General features: G+C 38.5%; 2 protein-coding genes across 8 annotated transcripts in view; both read right to left on the bottom strand.

Annotated features, from left to right (window-relative positions):
* Positions 1-19,053, bottom strand: part of LOC129773136 (uncharacterized) — a 245,130-nt gene that overhangs the window by 37,846 nt on the left and 188,231 nt on the right. For all 7 annotated transcript variants that reach the window (XM_055776705.1, XM_055776709.1, XM_055776706.1 and 4 more), the window contains one exon: positions 8,454-9,364. In XM_055776705.1, coding sequence (XP_055632680.1) covers positions 8,454-8,529 — 76 coding nt within the window. In that variant the 5' untranslated portion in view covers positions 8,530-9,364. The remainder of the gene's footprint in view (positions 1-8,453; positions 9,365-19,053) is intronic.
* The window catches only part of LOC129773126 (fructose-bisphosphate aldolase-like), a 609,238-nt gene that overhangs the window by 487,733 nt on the left and 102,452 nt on the right, over positions 1-19,053 (bottom strand). The gene's annotated exons all lie outside the window — the stretch shown is intronic.

Genomic DNA, 19,053 nt, shown 5'->3' with positions numbered 1-19,053 from the left:
CCCAGATGCCCAACAACTGTCTGGAGTTATTTCGTGGCAGTAAATTCATTTTGATGATGTCACCGGGAACATCGCTTTTTCATATAAATCGTTGGGTAGATGTTTTTGCTCCGCGCGTTCTTTTGTTATTACAATAGGAAAACGGCAGAGGCTAACAATTTTATTTTGCTTTTGGCATAACTGAAATGATGTCACAGGCATCACATCGCCATTTTTGTATGCATACTTTGTAATGACGCTGTCATTTGTAGATATTTTTTTCGACTGAACTTTCTGAATATGTTAAACCTTTCGCCTTATTTGGCCATACATTCTATCAAATATATACCAGGGATTCGTAATTTTAAACCTCCCACTGAACATTTTTCAGTTTTTTTCTAGTTGGTTCTACTGCGAGTGTCTTAATGTCACTTTCAAGCGCGATCTGTCATTTAGTTTGGTTGAAGCATCATCAAGAACAAGTTGTTTTTTTTTTGTTCGACCATTTTTGATATGGATAAGTCTTTTGGTCAAAGATGTGTGAAATTTTATGTTCCAAACAAAATTTCTTGCGCCGAAACGCAGCATGCAAAATACAATTGGTGAGTCAACTATGTTGGAAACACAAGTGTATGAATGATATAAGGCTTTCAAAGACGTCCGAGAAGAGTTGAACGTTTGCCACGTCAAGGATGATCATCCACCTCTTCAACTGATGAGAACATCGAAAAAATTAAAGGAATAGTGTTACGAAATAGTCATTCAAGTATGAGAGAGCTAGCCCGTGAATTGAATATCTCTCACGAGACCGTTCCTTATATTTTGGTTGATGTTTTTGTCATGAGAAAAGTCGAAGCACGACCAGTGCCAAAAGAGCTCAATTTTCCTCAGAAGTTTCATCGCAATCAAGTGGCTGAAGACATGCTTGAACGATCAAATTCTGATCCCACATCCATCCAACGCATAATTACTTACGAAGAGACATGAGTGTGACTTTTTCCTATTTTCGAAACTCAAATTATCGCTTCACGGGTCCCACATAAAAACATAAAAACATAAAAACGAATTCGCTGCGTGAACTGAAGGCAATTTCTGAATAAATCTATAGAAAGTGTTGGATTGTGACCGGATTGTTCGTTGGAAAAAAGTATATTGTTTTAGAAGTGTGCTACTCGTTCCTTCTGCGGTGCGCTGCACTTATTCGCAACACACGTTCACGTGTTCCTAAAGCTATTCATTTGCTTTGGTGTGATGGTCAGCAACGGAGTGACATATTGGCGAATCGCAAACCCCGTGCTTTGCGACTACGTGAACAAATGTTCGACTTTCTAATTGGTCAAATTATAATCCTCGAAGTAATATTATCTCATCCACAAATGCACATAGAATTAAAAACCATAAACTCACCGGAGTTACTGTAATTATCACTTCAAATCACTTAGCAGGTATAATCAGTGCTTCACAAATTACTCAAAAATTATGTTTTGAAATATATTTTTGATGCACATATTTTTTTTTTCTTAAGAGCCCACTGATGGTGATGATGGATTGATGGAAAAAATACAGTGCAAACCAAAGTATGGCTTGATAAAGGTTATCCGGACTCTGCTTCAGCAGATACAAAAAGCAATGCTTCATCAATACACGAAATTCGTATATTTCCTTTTTTTCACAATAACAAAAGTTCCAAAAAAAAGTAAAAAAAAGTACCAATCGTCCGATTGCTGTAAAATTTTGAAACGTATCCATTGAAGGATGGTGCTTTGTGATATTCAAGTAGATTTTTGCAAGAGGCGCCATCTAGACGTCAACCTTATGAACTTTTCAGTCGAACTGTTATACCTATTGGAATAAAATTTCTAACACTTAATTCCAAAAGCTAAATTTATTGAACATTTACTGAGTAAAAAATTAAGTGTTCGACTGAGACAAAAACCTTGTTGCTTGAACAATTTAAAAACGCCTCTTCCTCGGCTTACATTGTCGACTCCATCACACTCCGCAACGCTATCCTAATTTGTTGTCACTGTCATGAATTTTCACTAATTCCTTATCTTCCTCAACGAATTTCATACCGTTCGAGAACGGTGTTGATATTGAATAAACTGGTATATTAATGTCCATCAATGAAAAAACTAGGGATATTTCCTCTTGCTCACATTTCATGAACGCAGAGCAGAACGAATAAGAGAACGAACGAAACTGAATGAATCAACTGTGAGTGGCCTGTTGTGATTGTGAGGCTTGGCGTTGGTTCATTTTCGGTATCCCGAATAGTGTCTTAGAATATCAACAAATATTCACTAGTAACGAATATGATTTTATTTCAGTGTAAATGACTTTTTTTTCAGCTCGAAACACATTGCCCTCATTATATTGATGACAATAACAAACGAGTTCATTTTGTTCATATCGCTGATGCATGAACAAATTTGCTATAATGAATGAATGTGGCATTAAGTGGGGATAATATCTTCGCTGTTATTTAAACTTTGAATATCAAAAACAACAAATTGATGTTTCTCACATTCGAAACGATATTGGTTCTGGCATTGATTTTGAGCCAAAATTCAAAAATAAAATAAAATTAGTCAGGCTGGATCATTTAGAGAACAAAAACGCCAGAGCTCGATGAAACGAAACGAAATCGCGCAGGATTTTGTTTGGGGAGACGGTAACAACGGCATCGCGAACGATCCCTAAACACCGTATTGCAATTGAATAACAATTGCTCCTAGACTCGATGGTCAAATGGATTACAACATATCATAATCTTCTTGTTGCCTGCGTTGATTTGGAAGGACTTAAGCATCAGTACAATCCGACCTACATAAAAACCAGCCGCACACAGCTACCTCTGGTTAAAAGTAAACAAAAGCTGATATTCATTTGGCTAAAATGAAATTCTGTTCTGGCATTCTGAATAATCAAGATGAAAATGACATTGGGTGGAAAAATAAACATCAAAACATATTGATGAACAAAAGTTCATTTGCTCATATTCACTGCTTGCTTGGATCTGTCATTTTGATTTTCGTTTGGACTTTATAGGTTTTCGATGCAACCTAGCCCGAAAATCACGTCACGTTTTTATGAAATAAAGTTAACATTAATAACTATTTTTGCTGCGAACGGATTTTAACGATTTGCATATCAATCGAATCGGAAATTTTCTAAGATTTTTTTTATACACTATACATAACAATTCCATAGTCTGTGTGTGGTTGAAATTGATGAGAATTGGTAGCATTTCCATTCCCCCATACATTTGTTCTGTCCATTTGTGTGCTTTCTCGAACAGAGCTGTCAATAACGGGCAACTTATGCAGCTGCTAGAATAAAAACAACGAACGGGGATAGCGAAAAGAGAATATTTACGGAATAAACTTCACCCTTGCATAGTAAGTAAGCTGTCGCTGGCGAATAAGTATTGCATCTCCTCTGAGGAAAATTCTCAGAATCCGTGTCCGAAATAACAAAGATCGCTTATTCTGCTCGTTTTGTGTTTCCCCTCGAGTTGTGAACGCTAGCGAATATTTCACTTGAAGTGCATTTGGTATTGCAATTAACACAACCATCCGAGCCATGGCAAATCAGGCGAAAAAATAGAAGAGTGAAAATGATTATAGGTCGCTTCTAGCCATCAGTGTTTGGCTTTGAGTGTGTTGCTTGTTTTCGTTGAACGAAACTTATAACTTGTTCATTTCCTGAACATGTGAATAGCATACCTCCGATATTTTTAGTTGCCATTCGTATTTGCTCTCGTGCGCATAGGCCCTGTTCTGACGCAACAAGCTCCTAGCTTTGCTGACGGTTTTGACAAAGAGTCGAGAGACGATTTTTAATAAACGGTCATTCTCGAGATGTTTCATTTTTATCGCTGCAACTGTGTGCATCTGTTAGACGCGTGTTTGATGCTTGTTAAATGGCGATACACGAAAGACGCTTCTCGTTAGATACTCAGTGCAATGCGTGCATTGATATAAAGAAACAAATTGCGACATATGACCAATTAGTGTATTGTTCTCGCAAAGGCAAGAAAGAATCGTTGCTTCTCGAAATGATTCTACAAAACCACGCAAGCCATTAAACCTTTTCAGGGTCCCCGGAACTTTTTACTAAAGAGTTATTTATGAAAGTTCGACGTATTCGCAAATAATATCCGAAATGATAAACCAACAAATTTAAAAAAAAAAGATTGCCTAGTCCTACGTCCTAAGCGGTCGTGTCTCGGATTTTTTATTTATTTATTTTTATTTATAATCATACTACATCCCATTGAGAGATTAGATCTTCTTCACAATTTTTCGCCAATAATCCCGATCCATGGCTGCAGTTCTCCAACTCCCGGCTGCACCGATTCTTGCCAAGTCCTGCTCCACCTGGTCCAACCACCTCGCTCGCTGGGCTCCTCTCCTTCTTGTTCCTACCGGATTCGATGCGAACACCATCTTTGCAGGGCTGCTGTCCGGCAATCTTGCAACATGCCCTGCCCATCGCACTCGTCCAGCCTTGGCGACTTTCTGAATGCTGGGTTCGCCGTAGAGTTGCGCCAGTTCGTGGTTCATTCTCCTTCTCCATACTCCGCTTTCCTGTACACCACCGTATATTGTTCTGAGCACTCGGCGTTCGAAAACTCCAAGCGCTTGTGAGTCCTCTTCAAACATCGTCCATGCTTCGTGCCCATAGAGAACAACCGGTCGTGTTAGGGATTTGTACATGGTACACTTCGTACGGGGTCGGAGTTTGTTGGACCTCAAGGATTTGCGGAGCCCATAGGCTCGACTTCCATTGACAATGCGTCTTCGAATTTTACGGCTGTTGTTGTTGTCAGTTGTTATCAACGAGCCAAGGTAGACAAATTCCTCTATCACCTCGAGCTCGTCGCCGTCGATCACAACACTACTACCAAGAAGAACTCTGTTGCGATCAGTCCCTCCTGCTAGCATGTATTTAGTCTTAGACGCATTGATCCCAAGCCCAATCAGCCCTGCTTCGTGTTTCAGTCGGGTATACAAGTCGGCTACCGTCGCATGTGTTCTTCCGATTATGTCCACGTCGTCGGCGAAGTAGATAAACTGACTAGACTTGTTGAAAATCGTGCCCCGCATGTTGAAGCCCGCTCTCCGCATAACACCTTCCAGCGCCACGTTGAAGAGCAGACAGGAGATTCCATCGCCTTGTCGAAGTCCCCTGTGAGTCTCAAATGATTCCGACAGCTCACCTGAGATCCGCACACTGCACCGCACACCGTTCATCGTTGCCTGAATCAGTCTTGTCAGCTTTCGGGGAAAGCCGTGTTCGTCCATGATCCTCCATAGCTGTCGTCGGTCGATTGTATCATATGCGGCCTTGAAGTCGACGAAGATGTAGTGTGTAGGGACCTGATACTCGCGGCACTTTTGGAGGATCTGCCGCAGTGTAAAAATCTGGTCCGTCGTCGAGTAACCGGGCATGAATCCGGCCTGATAACTTCCCACAAATCTACTTACTATTGGCGATAGGCGGCGGAAGAGGATCTGAGACAAAATTTTGTAGGCACCATTCAGGATTGTGATGGCACGATAGTTCCCACAATCCAACTTGTCGCTTTTTTTATAGATGGGGCAGATTACCCCGTCCTTCCACTCCTCCGGTAGCTGTTCTGTGTCCCAGATCCTGACTATCAACCGGTGCATACACTCTACAAGTTTTCTCGGCCCTCCCTTGAAGAGCTCCGCTACGAGGCCATCCTTACCAGCTGCTCTGTGGTTCTTGAGCTGATTAATGGCCTCCTTAACTTCACCCATCATCGGGGGTGGTACGTCGTCGTTGTTCATTGCACCGGTGTAGTCCTCCTCAACGCCGTCTAGGTCTCCTGTCTGCGCGCCTTTCAGGTGTTCATCGTAGTGCTGCCTCCACCTTTCGATCACCTCGCGTTCGTTCGTCAATATGCCTCCTTCCTTGTTTCTGCACATTTCGGCCCGCGGCACAAAGCCTTTGTGCGAGGCGTTTAGTTTCTTGAAGAACTTCCGCGATTCTCAAGAACGATAAAGCAGCTCCATCTCCTCACACTCTTTCTCTTCCAGGCGGCGCTTTTTTTCCCGAAAGAGATGTGTTTGCTGCCTTCGTTTCAGTCTGTATCGTCCCACGTTCTGTCGAGTCGCTCGTTGCAGCATGGCTGCGCGTGCTGCATCCTTCTCGTTCAGGAGCGCTCGGCACTCGTCGTCAAACCATTCGTTCCGTTATCCTCGTTGTTCATACCCGATGACGGTCTCTGCTGTGCTGCTAATTGCTGATTTTAAGGATTTCCAGCATTCATCGAGGGGAACAGCTTCCAGTTCGTCTACCCCCGGTAACGCAGCTTCAAGACGCTTCGAATATGTTGCAGCAACGATCGGCTCCTGTAGTCGTCGTAGGTGGTACCGTGGTGAGCGCTGGTGTCTTATGTTATTGACGACTGACAGTTTAGAACGCAGTTTGACCATCACCAGGTAGTGGTCTGAATCGATGTTAGCGCCACGATAGGTTCTGACGTCGATGATATCCAAGAAGTGCCGACCGTCGATCAAAACGTGGTCAATTTGTGTTTCTGTTTACTGTGGTGATCTCCAGGTGTAACGGTATTGGAGGCTGTGCTGGAAGAAGGTGCTACGTATGGCCATGTTCTTGGAGGCAGCGAAGTCGATAAGTCTTAGGCCGTTTTGGTTCGCTGATGGGCGCTGAACCTACCAATTACCGGTCTGAATTCCTCCTCCTGGCCGACCTGAGCGTTCAAATCACCGATGACGATTTTGATGTCGTGTTTTGGGCAGCGATCGTATTCACGCTCTAGCTGCGCGTAGAATTCTTCTTTATCGTCATCGGTGCTAGCTAGATGGGGGCTGTGGACGTTGATAATGCTGATATTGAAGAAGTGGCCTCTCATCCTCAATATGCACATTCTCTCAATGATCGGCCAACCAATCACCCGTTTTTGCATCTCCCCCATCACGATGAAAGCTGTACCTAGCTCGTGTGTGTTGCCGCAGCTCAGATAGATGGTATATCCACCATGGAACGATCGCACCATCGAACCTTTCCAGCACACCTCCTGCAGCGCTACGACGTTGAAATTGCGGGCTCTCAATATTTCCGAAAGAATTCGTGTCTCGGATACAACCCCTCGATTTTTTATTTTTCATTTTTTTGTAGGTTGGCACATCTGTCATTGACATTCTATAAAATTTGTAGTGTGATAGTTTTACATTTCTAAAAGTTACTGTATTGAGTATACCTGCTATTACGACACGACTAATACGACAACCATGGCTCTGCAGCCATTTACTCTCTATCAGTGCTAAATTATTGGAATTTTAATGAAAATTATTACGTGATGTTATTTGAATACGTGAAATACTTACAAAAAATGTGTTACATTTTATACTTATTCGATACAAAAAAGTTGATTTAAATACATATTTTTTATTCCAAATGTGCTTATTCCACCTGAAAGTCCATTATCATTTTCGCTCAAAATATCGGAACAAAAAACTCAATGTCGTCAATGCGAGTTCCAAATAAAGACAGCACAAATCAGACTAAAATGAGAACTTTAGCAGTAGTTTGTTTGCTCTATGGAAAGAAGATAACCATCCTGTATACGTAACAACATTGTGATAGATTATACAGGGTCTTTCAGATTTAACGCTCACGCAGAAAAATCGAATAGCTTCTGATATATTTTTTTTCGCTCTGTCGATGGTAACACTGCATTCCCCACTTCGGGACGATTATATTCGACTACTCGTTCAGTTTGATCGGATGGTTTTTAGTGTCAAGATGTGCAATTTACAAGAACGTGTATTTTTAGTGAAATCGTATTACTCGAGCAACCGAAGTCTTAATGAAACTTTGTCCTCTTATGGTAAGAATTTCAACATTTCTTGTTGTCGATTACTTCCTCTGGGGATACATCAAGGGCCGTTGCTAACCGTTAATAAGCCACGAAATTTGGAGGAACTTAATGAAGAAATAACTCGTATTTTCAACAGCATCGAAGTCGTAATGTTAGAGTTGAGCATGAAGAATTTTGTTCGCCGTTTAAAACGCGTTATCAAAAACAGGGCTTCAAATCGAAAATATCTTAAAATAAGCTTTGTTTTCGTTTTCGAAAAATAAAAATCGATTCACTTTTGTAGAAGTTATTAAAATTTGTTGCGTGAGCGTATAATCTGAAAGACCCTGTAACTTCATGAGAATCAGAATAAATCGTAATACAGGAATACTATCGTTATCCACAACTTCACAAATTCCATTTGATATCAGGATTTGTACAAAGTTACCATTTCTGATATTTTAAAGCTTCTCATTGTCAAAGAGTTCATCCCTTACTGATACAAAAAACGTACTCTTATAATATAATTGGTATTTGGGATCTGGTATTGTGAATCAATTTAATTGTAGCCTCATGGCAAAAAGATGGCAATAAAATTCTAATTTATAAGATTACTTACCGCATTTAATTAAAAACATTGAATAGGCTATAAGAACGACTGTCAAGCAGCTGATATGATTTTCCACCGACGCCATAACGTTGCTTCTTGTAGTTGTGTGGCTGTGTGTGCGCACCTAATGTGAACCCAATTTTCCCCCGTGCACACCTTTCGTTGAGTCCAATCAGTAGCCCGAATGTAACATCCCCCCTTTAACACTTTGCAAAACTTTGGGTCGGGCGGCCCTTCATCACGTTCCGGTAAAGCGGCAGCGGCCAACTTCTAGACCGTAATAAAATAGAATATCTTTCCCGCCTTTTGTTTACCACTTTCTTGTTTCACGTTGGGGTTTTTTTTCTTCCTCACGCTCTAATTTAGATTAGATTTGTTTACACTTCTATATTTGTTTGGCGTTGCTCCCACCGCCTGGTTTATGTTTTTGATGATGTCGTACCGAGAGAGAGCTGCTGCTACGGACATGTGTTTAATAAGGGTCGCTATAATTCATTTAAGCTGATTTTCTTGCTCTTCGCTAATCCTTCGTTCTTCTGAGGTAACGATGGGCCGAGAATTTATTCTGCGAAACTTTTTCCCAGTTCCAGGTTTTTTATGGCACACAGTTCAATGCTCTACCCCGTCGGTTATCGGGGAATCGTGTTGGTATCGCTGCTGGCTGCAATAAACTTCCAGCTTGATGGGTTCTACTCTCTTCATCTACGCGTCATATTTTCCCCGTCTCCCCGTGAGATTTTACGCATCAATATATTTTTATTGGGGAGGACACAATATCCTAGGTCTGCGTCCAGTGGTTCTAGTGGCTTGGCGACGAAGCAAAACTCCGTGATCATGAAATTGAATTTGCCTCTCCACTGTTGCCGTTCGATTCTTGATGAACGATTCTTGTTCAGCATCGATTGGTTTGTGTCCTTTTCCTGCAATGGGAAGACGTAAAAAAGAGCGTGGTTATGTCGAGATGACTTTATAAAAGGTATATTTTTTGTATGATCATCTATGTGACAATTTATTGTTAGTATGATTAATCGAAGATGATTATATTGTTTTACGGGGCACTCAAAGGAGCAAGTAAAAAAAAACTTGCCATTATTTTCATTACAATGTTGTTGAAGAATGTGGGCGTAATGAACAAACTTTGTTGAGAATTATTGTTAATTATAGTCCAATTATGTCTCAATTTGCATGGAAGCCCATGTTTATAGCCAATTTTGCATGTGTTTTACGGTTAGGATACAATTATTCTCTAACAAGCTACCTTTCATCATTCCTTTAATCTTTTTCAATAGTTGACTAACGAGAAGAGCACATCTCGCTCATATTTGGAACTTTATTCCAGAGTATCTATTGAATGAATTTCAATTTGAGGCGATACATACCAAAAACCAGATGTGACTGATGATTCAGCGTTACGTTTTCTTTTCCTACTTCTTGATAATATTCAATGTGGGTGTGGAGAACCTCTGAATATTTGCTTAGAAGAAACTTTTCCACGGCAATAGAATTATTGAAATGGTGTATATGTGGTTACGCAAGGATTGCTTCGTAATACGGTGAAGGAAGACACCGAAAAGGTTCACCCACATACGCAGTCACACTGTGGGGGTGTAATTGGTTACTTGCCACTTGCGTGAAGAAAATATTCAGAAAATGTTTCGGGAGCCACGCTACGGAACGTGCAAAGAATTTCTCCTCTCCTGGTCAAAAGGGCGCCGCATGTGACAGCACTTGTCACTTAATGTTGTGGCGACCTTCCGGTAAAAGGAGATGATTACTGAAACGCCATTTACCAACTCTATCTGCTCAATGGAAATGTCACAAGTTTTCTAGCAATTAAATTTGCAGCTGAGAACTTATTTCACAATCGTTTTTTCTTCTCTTTCTGTGTAAGCCCATTGAAAGTATTATTGTGTTCGTTGTGAAAAATGATGATCCTTCTATTCAGTCCCAGAAGAAAAGAGAGAGAACATGGGAATCAACTTTGAATGGGGTTCATATGATTGCTTTCTTTATTGGACTTGTTTTTAGAACTGAAGTCGATGATAGGATGTTCCTCCATAAACGTGTATTGATTGGAAAAGTTATTTTTACCATCTAAATCCGTCTCGGTTAGCTATCACAGCTCACACCCGGTAGGAGCTGCTGGTGGCCACATGTGCTGAGAAGAAGGATTCAAATTTAATGGTCTCTCTGTGAGATTGAATCGGATTCATATATGATGGCAGAATCTGTGTTCATCTGAGTGGAGGTGAAATATAGCTTGAAGCTCAATTTTTGTTGCCGAACTCTGAACAGGTGAGCTTCGAGTTTTACGAGTGGATCTTTCGAAGGCTCATCTTGATGAGAAGGTGAGATCAAGTCGTGTTAAATCCACGTTATTTCAGCTGTGGATGTGTGGGGATTTTACCTTAAATAAATAAATAATCTAGCAAGGACCATATAATAATATTATAATCGAGATCAACAAGCTTTGTGGTGTGTTTTGTTTGTTAAAATTTGCCACGTCATTTATTTAATACGACGTAGATAAGTAAATAAGAGACTATCTGTCTATTTGAGAACAATGAGACTATATTCATAATTTTCATTTCAATTTACATATCAGTTCCTCCTCGTATTGCTGAGAGGAACAAAATGTTGTTAGTTCCCGCTAGCTGTAGTTGACATCATCTCCAGACAGTCAAATTATGCTGGCTGAGTGCCCTTTGGGCGGCTCATGTTCCTCTGTATATTGGCAACTCTTGTCGTAATCTGCAAATGCTCTGTTCTTGTCGAATGCTATTTTTGTAAGGGTGAAGAAGGGTAAAAAGAGTAGTTTTGTTGGGTGTGTTAAATATTTGGTTCTCGGTATAGCGGCTTTTCATTCCAGAACTCGATTGGGAGTCTAGTCTTGGGATGATTTGGAATCTTGATGGAGTGTATTTCAAAAAGGCTACATTTGGAAGTTTGGGTTTATTTGATTGAAATAAATATTTTTATGTCATACATTTATTTTTTTTTAAATTCATATTCAGTTGTTTGATTGCGATGAACAAGGTGCCACCGAGTAATGATAAACTTTATTTAACAGATAAAACAGATACACTTTATTTTACTTGTTTTTTTTTATTATCATGACAAAGTAGTAAAGTTACAGTGGAATTAGTGCAGTCCAAATATTTTGACTTAGTATTTGATCACGGCTCGCAAAGTTTTTTTTTACCTATCACAAGATGTACGCACGATTTCGATCGATATTTCGTTCCAGATCTACACCAAACGATTCTTAGAAGTGTCCAAAGTCATATGCTTTACTTCACCCAATTTTCCCAACATCTATCTGAATGCTGAAGTCCAATTGATTCAAATTGGGAGACGATGTGGTCCATTTAGAGGTGCAGATGGAACACGGCGCCGGCACTGAATACTGTCCAAAGCAATTCCTTGGTACAGCAGCAAATGGACTCTGAAGACTTGTTGAAACTGGTATTTGTTGATTTTTAAGTCCCTGTCGAAAAATAGCAATGGCAGCTTTTTTAGGTATTATGACCCCACCCCCAACCATCAATGCAGAAGCACTTTAAAATCATTTCACTTCTCAGTTCTCAGTTCTCAGTTATCGGCAGGAATATCACGAAGACCTGCCTCATATACTCGTTCAAAACAGCCTCCAAAGTACACCTAGGATTTCTTTACGCAACAAACCGCATAGAATTATATGAAAATTATACATAGTGTGGTCATTACACAATTTGTTGAAACACCACAAAAACATTTATTGCCCCTTGAAACCTCCATATGCCAAATTTGGATCCGTTCGCTTAATTAGTTCTCGAGTTGCGCAGAAATTTGTGTTTCATTTGTATAGCAGCCAAGCCACCGCCATTTTCTTGATTAGTTTTCGAGTTAACCGGAATTTTTTGTTTCATTTGTATACCAGCCCTCCCTTAGAGAGGAAGGAGGAGTGTCGAATCACCATAAAAACATTTCTTTCCCCTAATATCTTCACTTGCAATATAAAGTACCATTTGCATGATTAGTCCCCGAACTATGCAGAAATTTGTATATGGCAATTCCCTCTTAGAGAGGGGTAGGGGTCTCGAACCATCATAAAAATCTTCCCCAGCCCCAAAAATCCTTACATACAAATTTTCACGCCAATTGGTTCAGTAATTTCCAAGCCCATGAGAATCAAACAGAAAGGCAGAAAGCAGAAAGTAGGGTAGGGCGTGGCTAGCATTTTTGAATAAATTTGGTTATAACTTTGTAGTACGAAGTTTTTCGTTGGAATGTTATGTACCACATGAAGCTCACCTTTTACCCTTTCAATGAAAAATAACCAGAGAATCAATTATTTGACATTTTTCTTTTATTTAACGTTTTCATATTTCAGAATAAATTTATCAACTAACCCCACACACGGGGTAAATTGGTCAATAATAGGCATATTATTTTTGAGCAAATAATAAGCTTTCTTCCATTAGAAGTTTCCTTCGTTATAAATAAATTAATTAAATCAAAACAAAAACAGTTAACTAATATCATGTAGCAAGTAATAAAACAAACTAATGAAAATTTTAAATTATCATCGTTGAAAATTAGTCAGACAATCTTTTCTAGCGATTTCGTCTCTCTTCCACTTTGTGGCGAACCACAGATGCCAGGTTAGGAGACATGTCTTCATTCTGAACCACTTCACAAATCGAAGCTCTTCCGGTTACATGCCTTTTCTACAATTAGTTTCATGGATATGGTTTGAGTTACAACCAAAATTTCAAAGCTAAAATAAACAAATAGAGTTATCACAGTTCCGTTTTTGTGTGAAGAACTTCCTCCGATATTATGGTGAAGACATTTTCTCGTACCATGTCAAGACTTTTGAAAAAAACTACCTGGCATCCCTGCGACGCACAACCGCTTGCATTCTTGCTTGCATTTGTTTTGATGACATTTGTACCCAAAGTATATAGAAATAGCCTCCAGGTATGCTACATTACTCAATGCATTATTGTGAGTTCTGATATTCAATGATAGCGTTTACTATATTTAATGAAAATTTTACAGCAAAAAATATAAATATGACAATTATATTGCAAGTGGTTTGTTTGGTGGTTGTCTCGTTTCAAATACACTAGGTTTAGCAGTAAAACATATGCTTCCTATATTTAATTATAGCTTGCGTAATGAAACACGACATACCTGAAAATTTTAAATGAGTTGCTCTCAAACGAGCAATTTGTGTGACCAACTAGCACCTCTATATATGAAAAAGAATATTCATGAAAATTCAACAAAAATAATTTTAAAAGCGATTTCCATTAACAATTAAAGCTAATACGTACTATAAAGCTTTGTTTTACGTTTGAGCCGATTTTTTTCATGGTTAATGACCAGTTTTAGAACACATTTTAAAATGCGCAAACCATGAATGATTTTTGGCGAAATCGGAACCATGTCCGTATTTTTGAACCTGCTTAATAAAAAGTTTTTTCGATTTGCTTATTTTTTTGTATTAACTATTCGCTATTTTTCATCCATAGATCGCTAATTTTTTGGACGCTCAGATTCCAACATATCGTCACTGACCAACTTACCCATATGACCAATTAGCCCCGCCCTACCCTATACAGTCATTCCATGCCAAACCGATGTAGTGGTTCTCAGATATTCGTCAAAAGTAAAAAATTTACGTTTATTGTTCTCGAATAGTTCCATTTTTTGTTTGATGTTTGTTGTTTGATGAAACTACCATTAGTAGCTGCAAACCTCCCATTTTAAGGGCAATTTACGGATGCTGCTAAAAAAACAATTGTTTTTTTTTCAGCCAAACCAGTCATCGAGCAATTTTCGAATGAATTTAAATGATACACAGCGAGAGTGTGTCCCACCGATGAAAACAGATGGTAATCGGAAGGACCGAGTTTGGTGGCTGAGTTTCGGAATAAATCGCCGGGTCGATAGGTTTTAGAGAAGTTCTCTCGGTTCATCGCCGCGAAGTCTACGCATTGAATGGTTCGATTGGTTTTAGAGATGTTTTATCGGTTACCTTCTCAGCATTCTCACAGTTAACTTTCCATCGTCGATTGGATTTTGATGAAAAGTACGTGCGATAAATAATTGAATATATAGAATATAAGTCCAATTAATTGTACGGGTTTTCCTTTTCAAGTAACCTAAAGATAATCTGACGCATGAGAGTTTAGGATTATTGTTTCGTCGTGTGGTCGATAGTTCGCGTTTACATAATCACATCCAAAGCCAGATTTTTACCTGTCCGCACTAATTGGGTGTGTCTTATTGAAATTTGGATTGGGTGTCTTATGTTAAATTAGTTTTCGCATTTCAACTTCCACATGTCGCAAATACTTTGAATCTTATCGGATCATAACAAAACTTACATCGCAATGAATTGATTGTTATACAAAAAATTATTAGCTAACGACGATACACACTTGTTCCTCTATAACCCTATAATGAAAACAAATGAGCACACAAGATTATTGTTTTCTGCCCAGATGTGTCGTACGCAATTAAAGGTTACACGAATTGGCTAATTGAAGCTAGGAGTCAACCATTGCAATGAGCTGCTGTGTTTTGTTCACTATATGTAAGAGTAATGGTAAATGTCGTTAAAGGAAATTTATGACTACGAAACATGGCGAATATCCTGCAGCACAGCGTGACATCGGTGTGGTGGACGAAGGCATCCTTTATTTTTATGTGTGGAACATGTGCCGCATCTGCTACATGGGAGAAAATTGTTTTAATTAACAAAACGCTTCACACCGACGTTAATAATATATAATTATTAGCGCAATAATATTGCACAGTTATGGTGAGAAACTATCAAAGAGCATTTTAGCAATTAAATCACAACAAATACATATGAATGATTCGTCATTCTATGAATAAGGAGACGTAGATATAAAAATATAACTCATTGTCGATCGCATTTTCATTTGTTGTGCGAACTCCCACCCACAAAGGGACTCTTGAAAAATCGCAAATTTGAAATAATTTAAGAAACGGGAAAGTTGAAAAAAGTAATAAGAAAAGTAGTTGTTTCGAGAACGTATATTAGTTAACCTTTCGAGAGCAATCATCCGCTGGGTGTCTAAAATGAGAAACACGAGTCTGAGAACGGAACCACATATGAGGTATGCAACACTGAAGTTGAGCGCGAAATTGAAAAACTTGATTCGAGTACGAATATGTTATATTGTTTTCCAACCTGTAATTTTGTGAACTGTATGAAATCATTTTGTGTGCTGTTCATCACTGAAAACAAACCGTATTCGGTTGATGAGCATTTTCACGATCGAAATGTTTTGTTTTGTTCTACTAGTTTTCTACTTTCGCCATCACTATCGATTCGTTTTCAACCAGGAGGTATGACAATTATGTGCTTTTTAGAGTGAAGTTACAATAGGATATGTATAACCCCTCCGTGTAACAACTCCCAGCTTGCCCTACTATCAGTTGAATCAATGTTGGCAGATAATCTTGAATACATCGTTCATTCTACACCATTTTGACGGGCATTGCTCTTCAACCGTTGTGGCAACACTGATGCCGGTTGATACACTGATCCCCGATCGCTCAGATCCGATGACAAGTGACACAAGAGTACACACCAGGCTGATAGAAGTGGCTCTAGTTCCGTTGTCCTTTATACAGCTATACGGCATGGATAGCGCAATGAAACATGGGAGAATGGCTTCTTTTCCTCGTATGCATTTACCGCTCCCCTTGAGGGTTTCCTCAAATATTTTGTAATGGCCCTTGACGACAGAAAGGACACGATGGTTGGATATTAGAGTTTAGATCTTTATCGACAGAATTCTTCCCTTCATAGACGAGCTGTGAAAATTGGTTCATCCGTTAGAAAGGACACTGACAGTAGTTGTCAGAATTTTATTTGAACGAAGATGTAACATCAAGCTCGTTACGACTGTAGACATTCGAACAAGCACGAGTTGATTTTTTTCCAGAAAGATGATTATTAATTCGTGACGGTTGTTTTCTTCTCGTTCAAAGAATTTACTTGAGGGAAGTATTCTGTGAAACATGAAATTATCCGGACGCAAACACAACATCAAAAGCACACAATAAAGGTAAAACCCTTTTATAATCCCATGTTTCCGAAGGGAAATGTCTGATGATGATGATTCGTCTGACTCTGAACATCATCATTCATATCCAACATGCTGCGGTACTCAAACCACTCAAAGATGAATATTTTTGGACACGCTTCTGGTGTTAAAGTGTCTTGCGGTAAAATGTGGAACTGTAAACGTGTACATGTAACGATTCTGAGTAGATTGAAGTAACATTATTAATATGTTTTGTGTACCATAAATAATCATATTGAATTGAATGAGCAAACGTTATGTCATATTACATTGGTTCCACGATCACAAACCAGTTTACTTCAATCATGATTTGTTTCGATTTTGATGTATTATTTGTCACATTATCTTGTCATTCATCATTTAGGGGAATATGCTTCAATACGCAACTCCTAAGAAAAAAATTAGATATATTATATATTGACTGTGCTCTTCAAAATAAAAGTCACAACTACGTATAAACCTTGACAGTGACAATAAGTGAACTAAATAGTGGAACTTTGGTTACAAAAGCGCTAAGAATTTTTTTTCAGGACGTCCTAATTATAGAACATCATATAGGGGGAAGTGGGCCTGACCCGACCCCCTAAATTGCGATGGCAATAGTTTGGAACAATTTTTTTTAATGTAATTATTTTTATTGGTCAGAAATCTGCTATTTTAACTCGTTTGAAACTCCCTCATGTACTCATAATCGTCAAACAAAGAAATGTTGAAACTACTCACGATTCCGTGATAGTTTGAGGCAAAATACATATCAAATAATGACGCTGCTTTATTTTTAATGGATAACTCTGATATTGTGATTCCATTCCATTGTCTTATTCTTACTATTAGTCTTATATTAAATCATCGGGAGTATTAGTTTGTTTGGTGAAATAATGTTCGTTTGCAGACTTTATTTCACGTCACACACACTGATACCGTGGACCATAACAATATCACCTTGGTATTGCTGAAATAATGATTTTCTGAAATGATGAAATGAGTCATCTTACTAACGCACTACACCATCTACACCACCCTTATTGTTTAGAAGGTAAAGACACGATTGTTGCTGTTTTCTTGGATCTAAAGCGCGCTTTCGAGACAATTTCTTGGCCCTTGTTGTTGAACACGATTAAGCACTTCGGAATTACAAGTTCGGGAGATTAGATATTTTGGCGTGAATATTGATGACAAACTTAAGTTCAATACACACATTGATAATGTCATCAAGAAAATTGTCAAGAAGTATGGAATTTTGTGTCGACTAATAACAATATAACTATTTGCAGTAAAATACAGCTGTACAAATCAGTCATCTCTCCTTATCTAGACTTTTGTTCTTCCATTTTGTTTTTTGGCCAATGAAACGTAAATATCGAGATTACAGCGCTTGCAGAATAAAATAATGCGTTTGATTTTACAATGTAGCAGGTTCACTTTCTCATATTCGATGCTGGACGCTCTGCAATGGTTATCTGTGAAGCAAAGAAGTAATTATTTAACTATGGTGTTCATTTTAAGTTAGTTAATGGTTTTCTGCCTCGATATTTGTGTGATCGAGTTGAGAGGGGTAGTGACTTTCATAGATATAATTCTAGAAACGCGGATGAAATAAAAACAACACATTTCTTAACATGTGGATAACAAAATTCGCTATATTTTGAAGGAGTAAATGTTTTCAACTCGATGCCAACGCAACATTAGCAGAATTTAAGAGAAGCTGTATTTCACACGTTAAAGCTGTATTTTCCTAACAGCCAAAAATTTTTTTTTATTTTTGACAACGATTTTGACTGACGAAGTTTTATACGAACGGATATCTTAATGTGAACAGTTTTTTTTTTGTTTTTGTTATTCTCAATGTATGACCTGACGAAGTTTTTTTAAACGGATTATATTGTTTACACAATTTTGAACAAATTTTCTTTTAGGTTATATTTTTTGTTTTTCAATTTTATTCGTCTCTATTATCTATTATCTTGGTGATGATGGACTATTTTTATTTTGTTGTTTTTACATTGTAGTAGTTGAAAAAAAATTAAAGTAGTCTACATAAGTTTGAGCGTCGCGCGCTTCGTACAGATATAAAGGATAAGGATTCAAAAGTTTTGTAAGATGATGATGATGACCCACCTCATACCCCTACAAAGGTTTGAACTGGCCGATTTATCTAATAGATAATTTTTATATTTAACCAAATTAAGATATCAGTATTATAAAAAAAAGATTATAAAGTTCTAAAAATGATTCTTAAAGATAATTTTCACGATTTCTCTGGATGGGGATAGTCAAAGTCAATTCAAAACAAGGCTGGCGGTTGGACTTGTGTCTTGGTGGACCATTTGGCTGCAAGGGCCTTGTCGGGACCTCGGCTCTGTGGCGGATAAAACTGAGTATTGGCTTGTCTTTTAACATTGTAATATTTTGTACTTATATCTGTAAATAAAATCAGTTGGTTTTTTTTTGCTAAACTGATTTCAATAATGAGAAAACCACAAAAAAATCTTTTAGAT

This window comes from Toxorhynchites rutilus, chromosome 3 (genome assembly GCF_029784135.1).
Source record: "Toxorhynchites rutilus septentrionalis strain SRP chromosome 3, ASM2978413v1, whole genome shotgun sequence".
Taxonomy (NCBI): Eukaryota; Metazoa; Arthropoda; class Insecta; order Diptera; family Culicidae; genus Toxorhynchites; species Toxorhynchites rutilus.
This window is presented reverse-complemented; position numbering and strand designations above follow the sequence as displayed.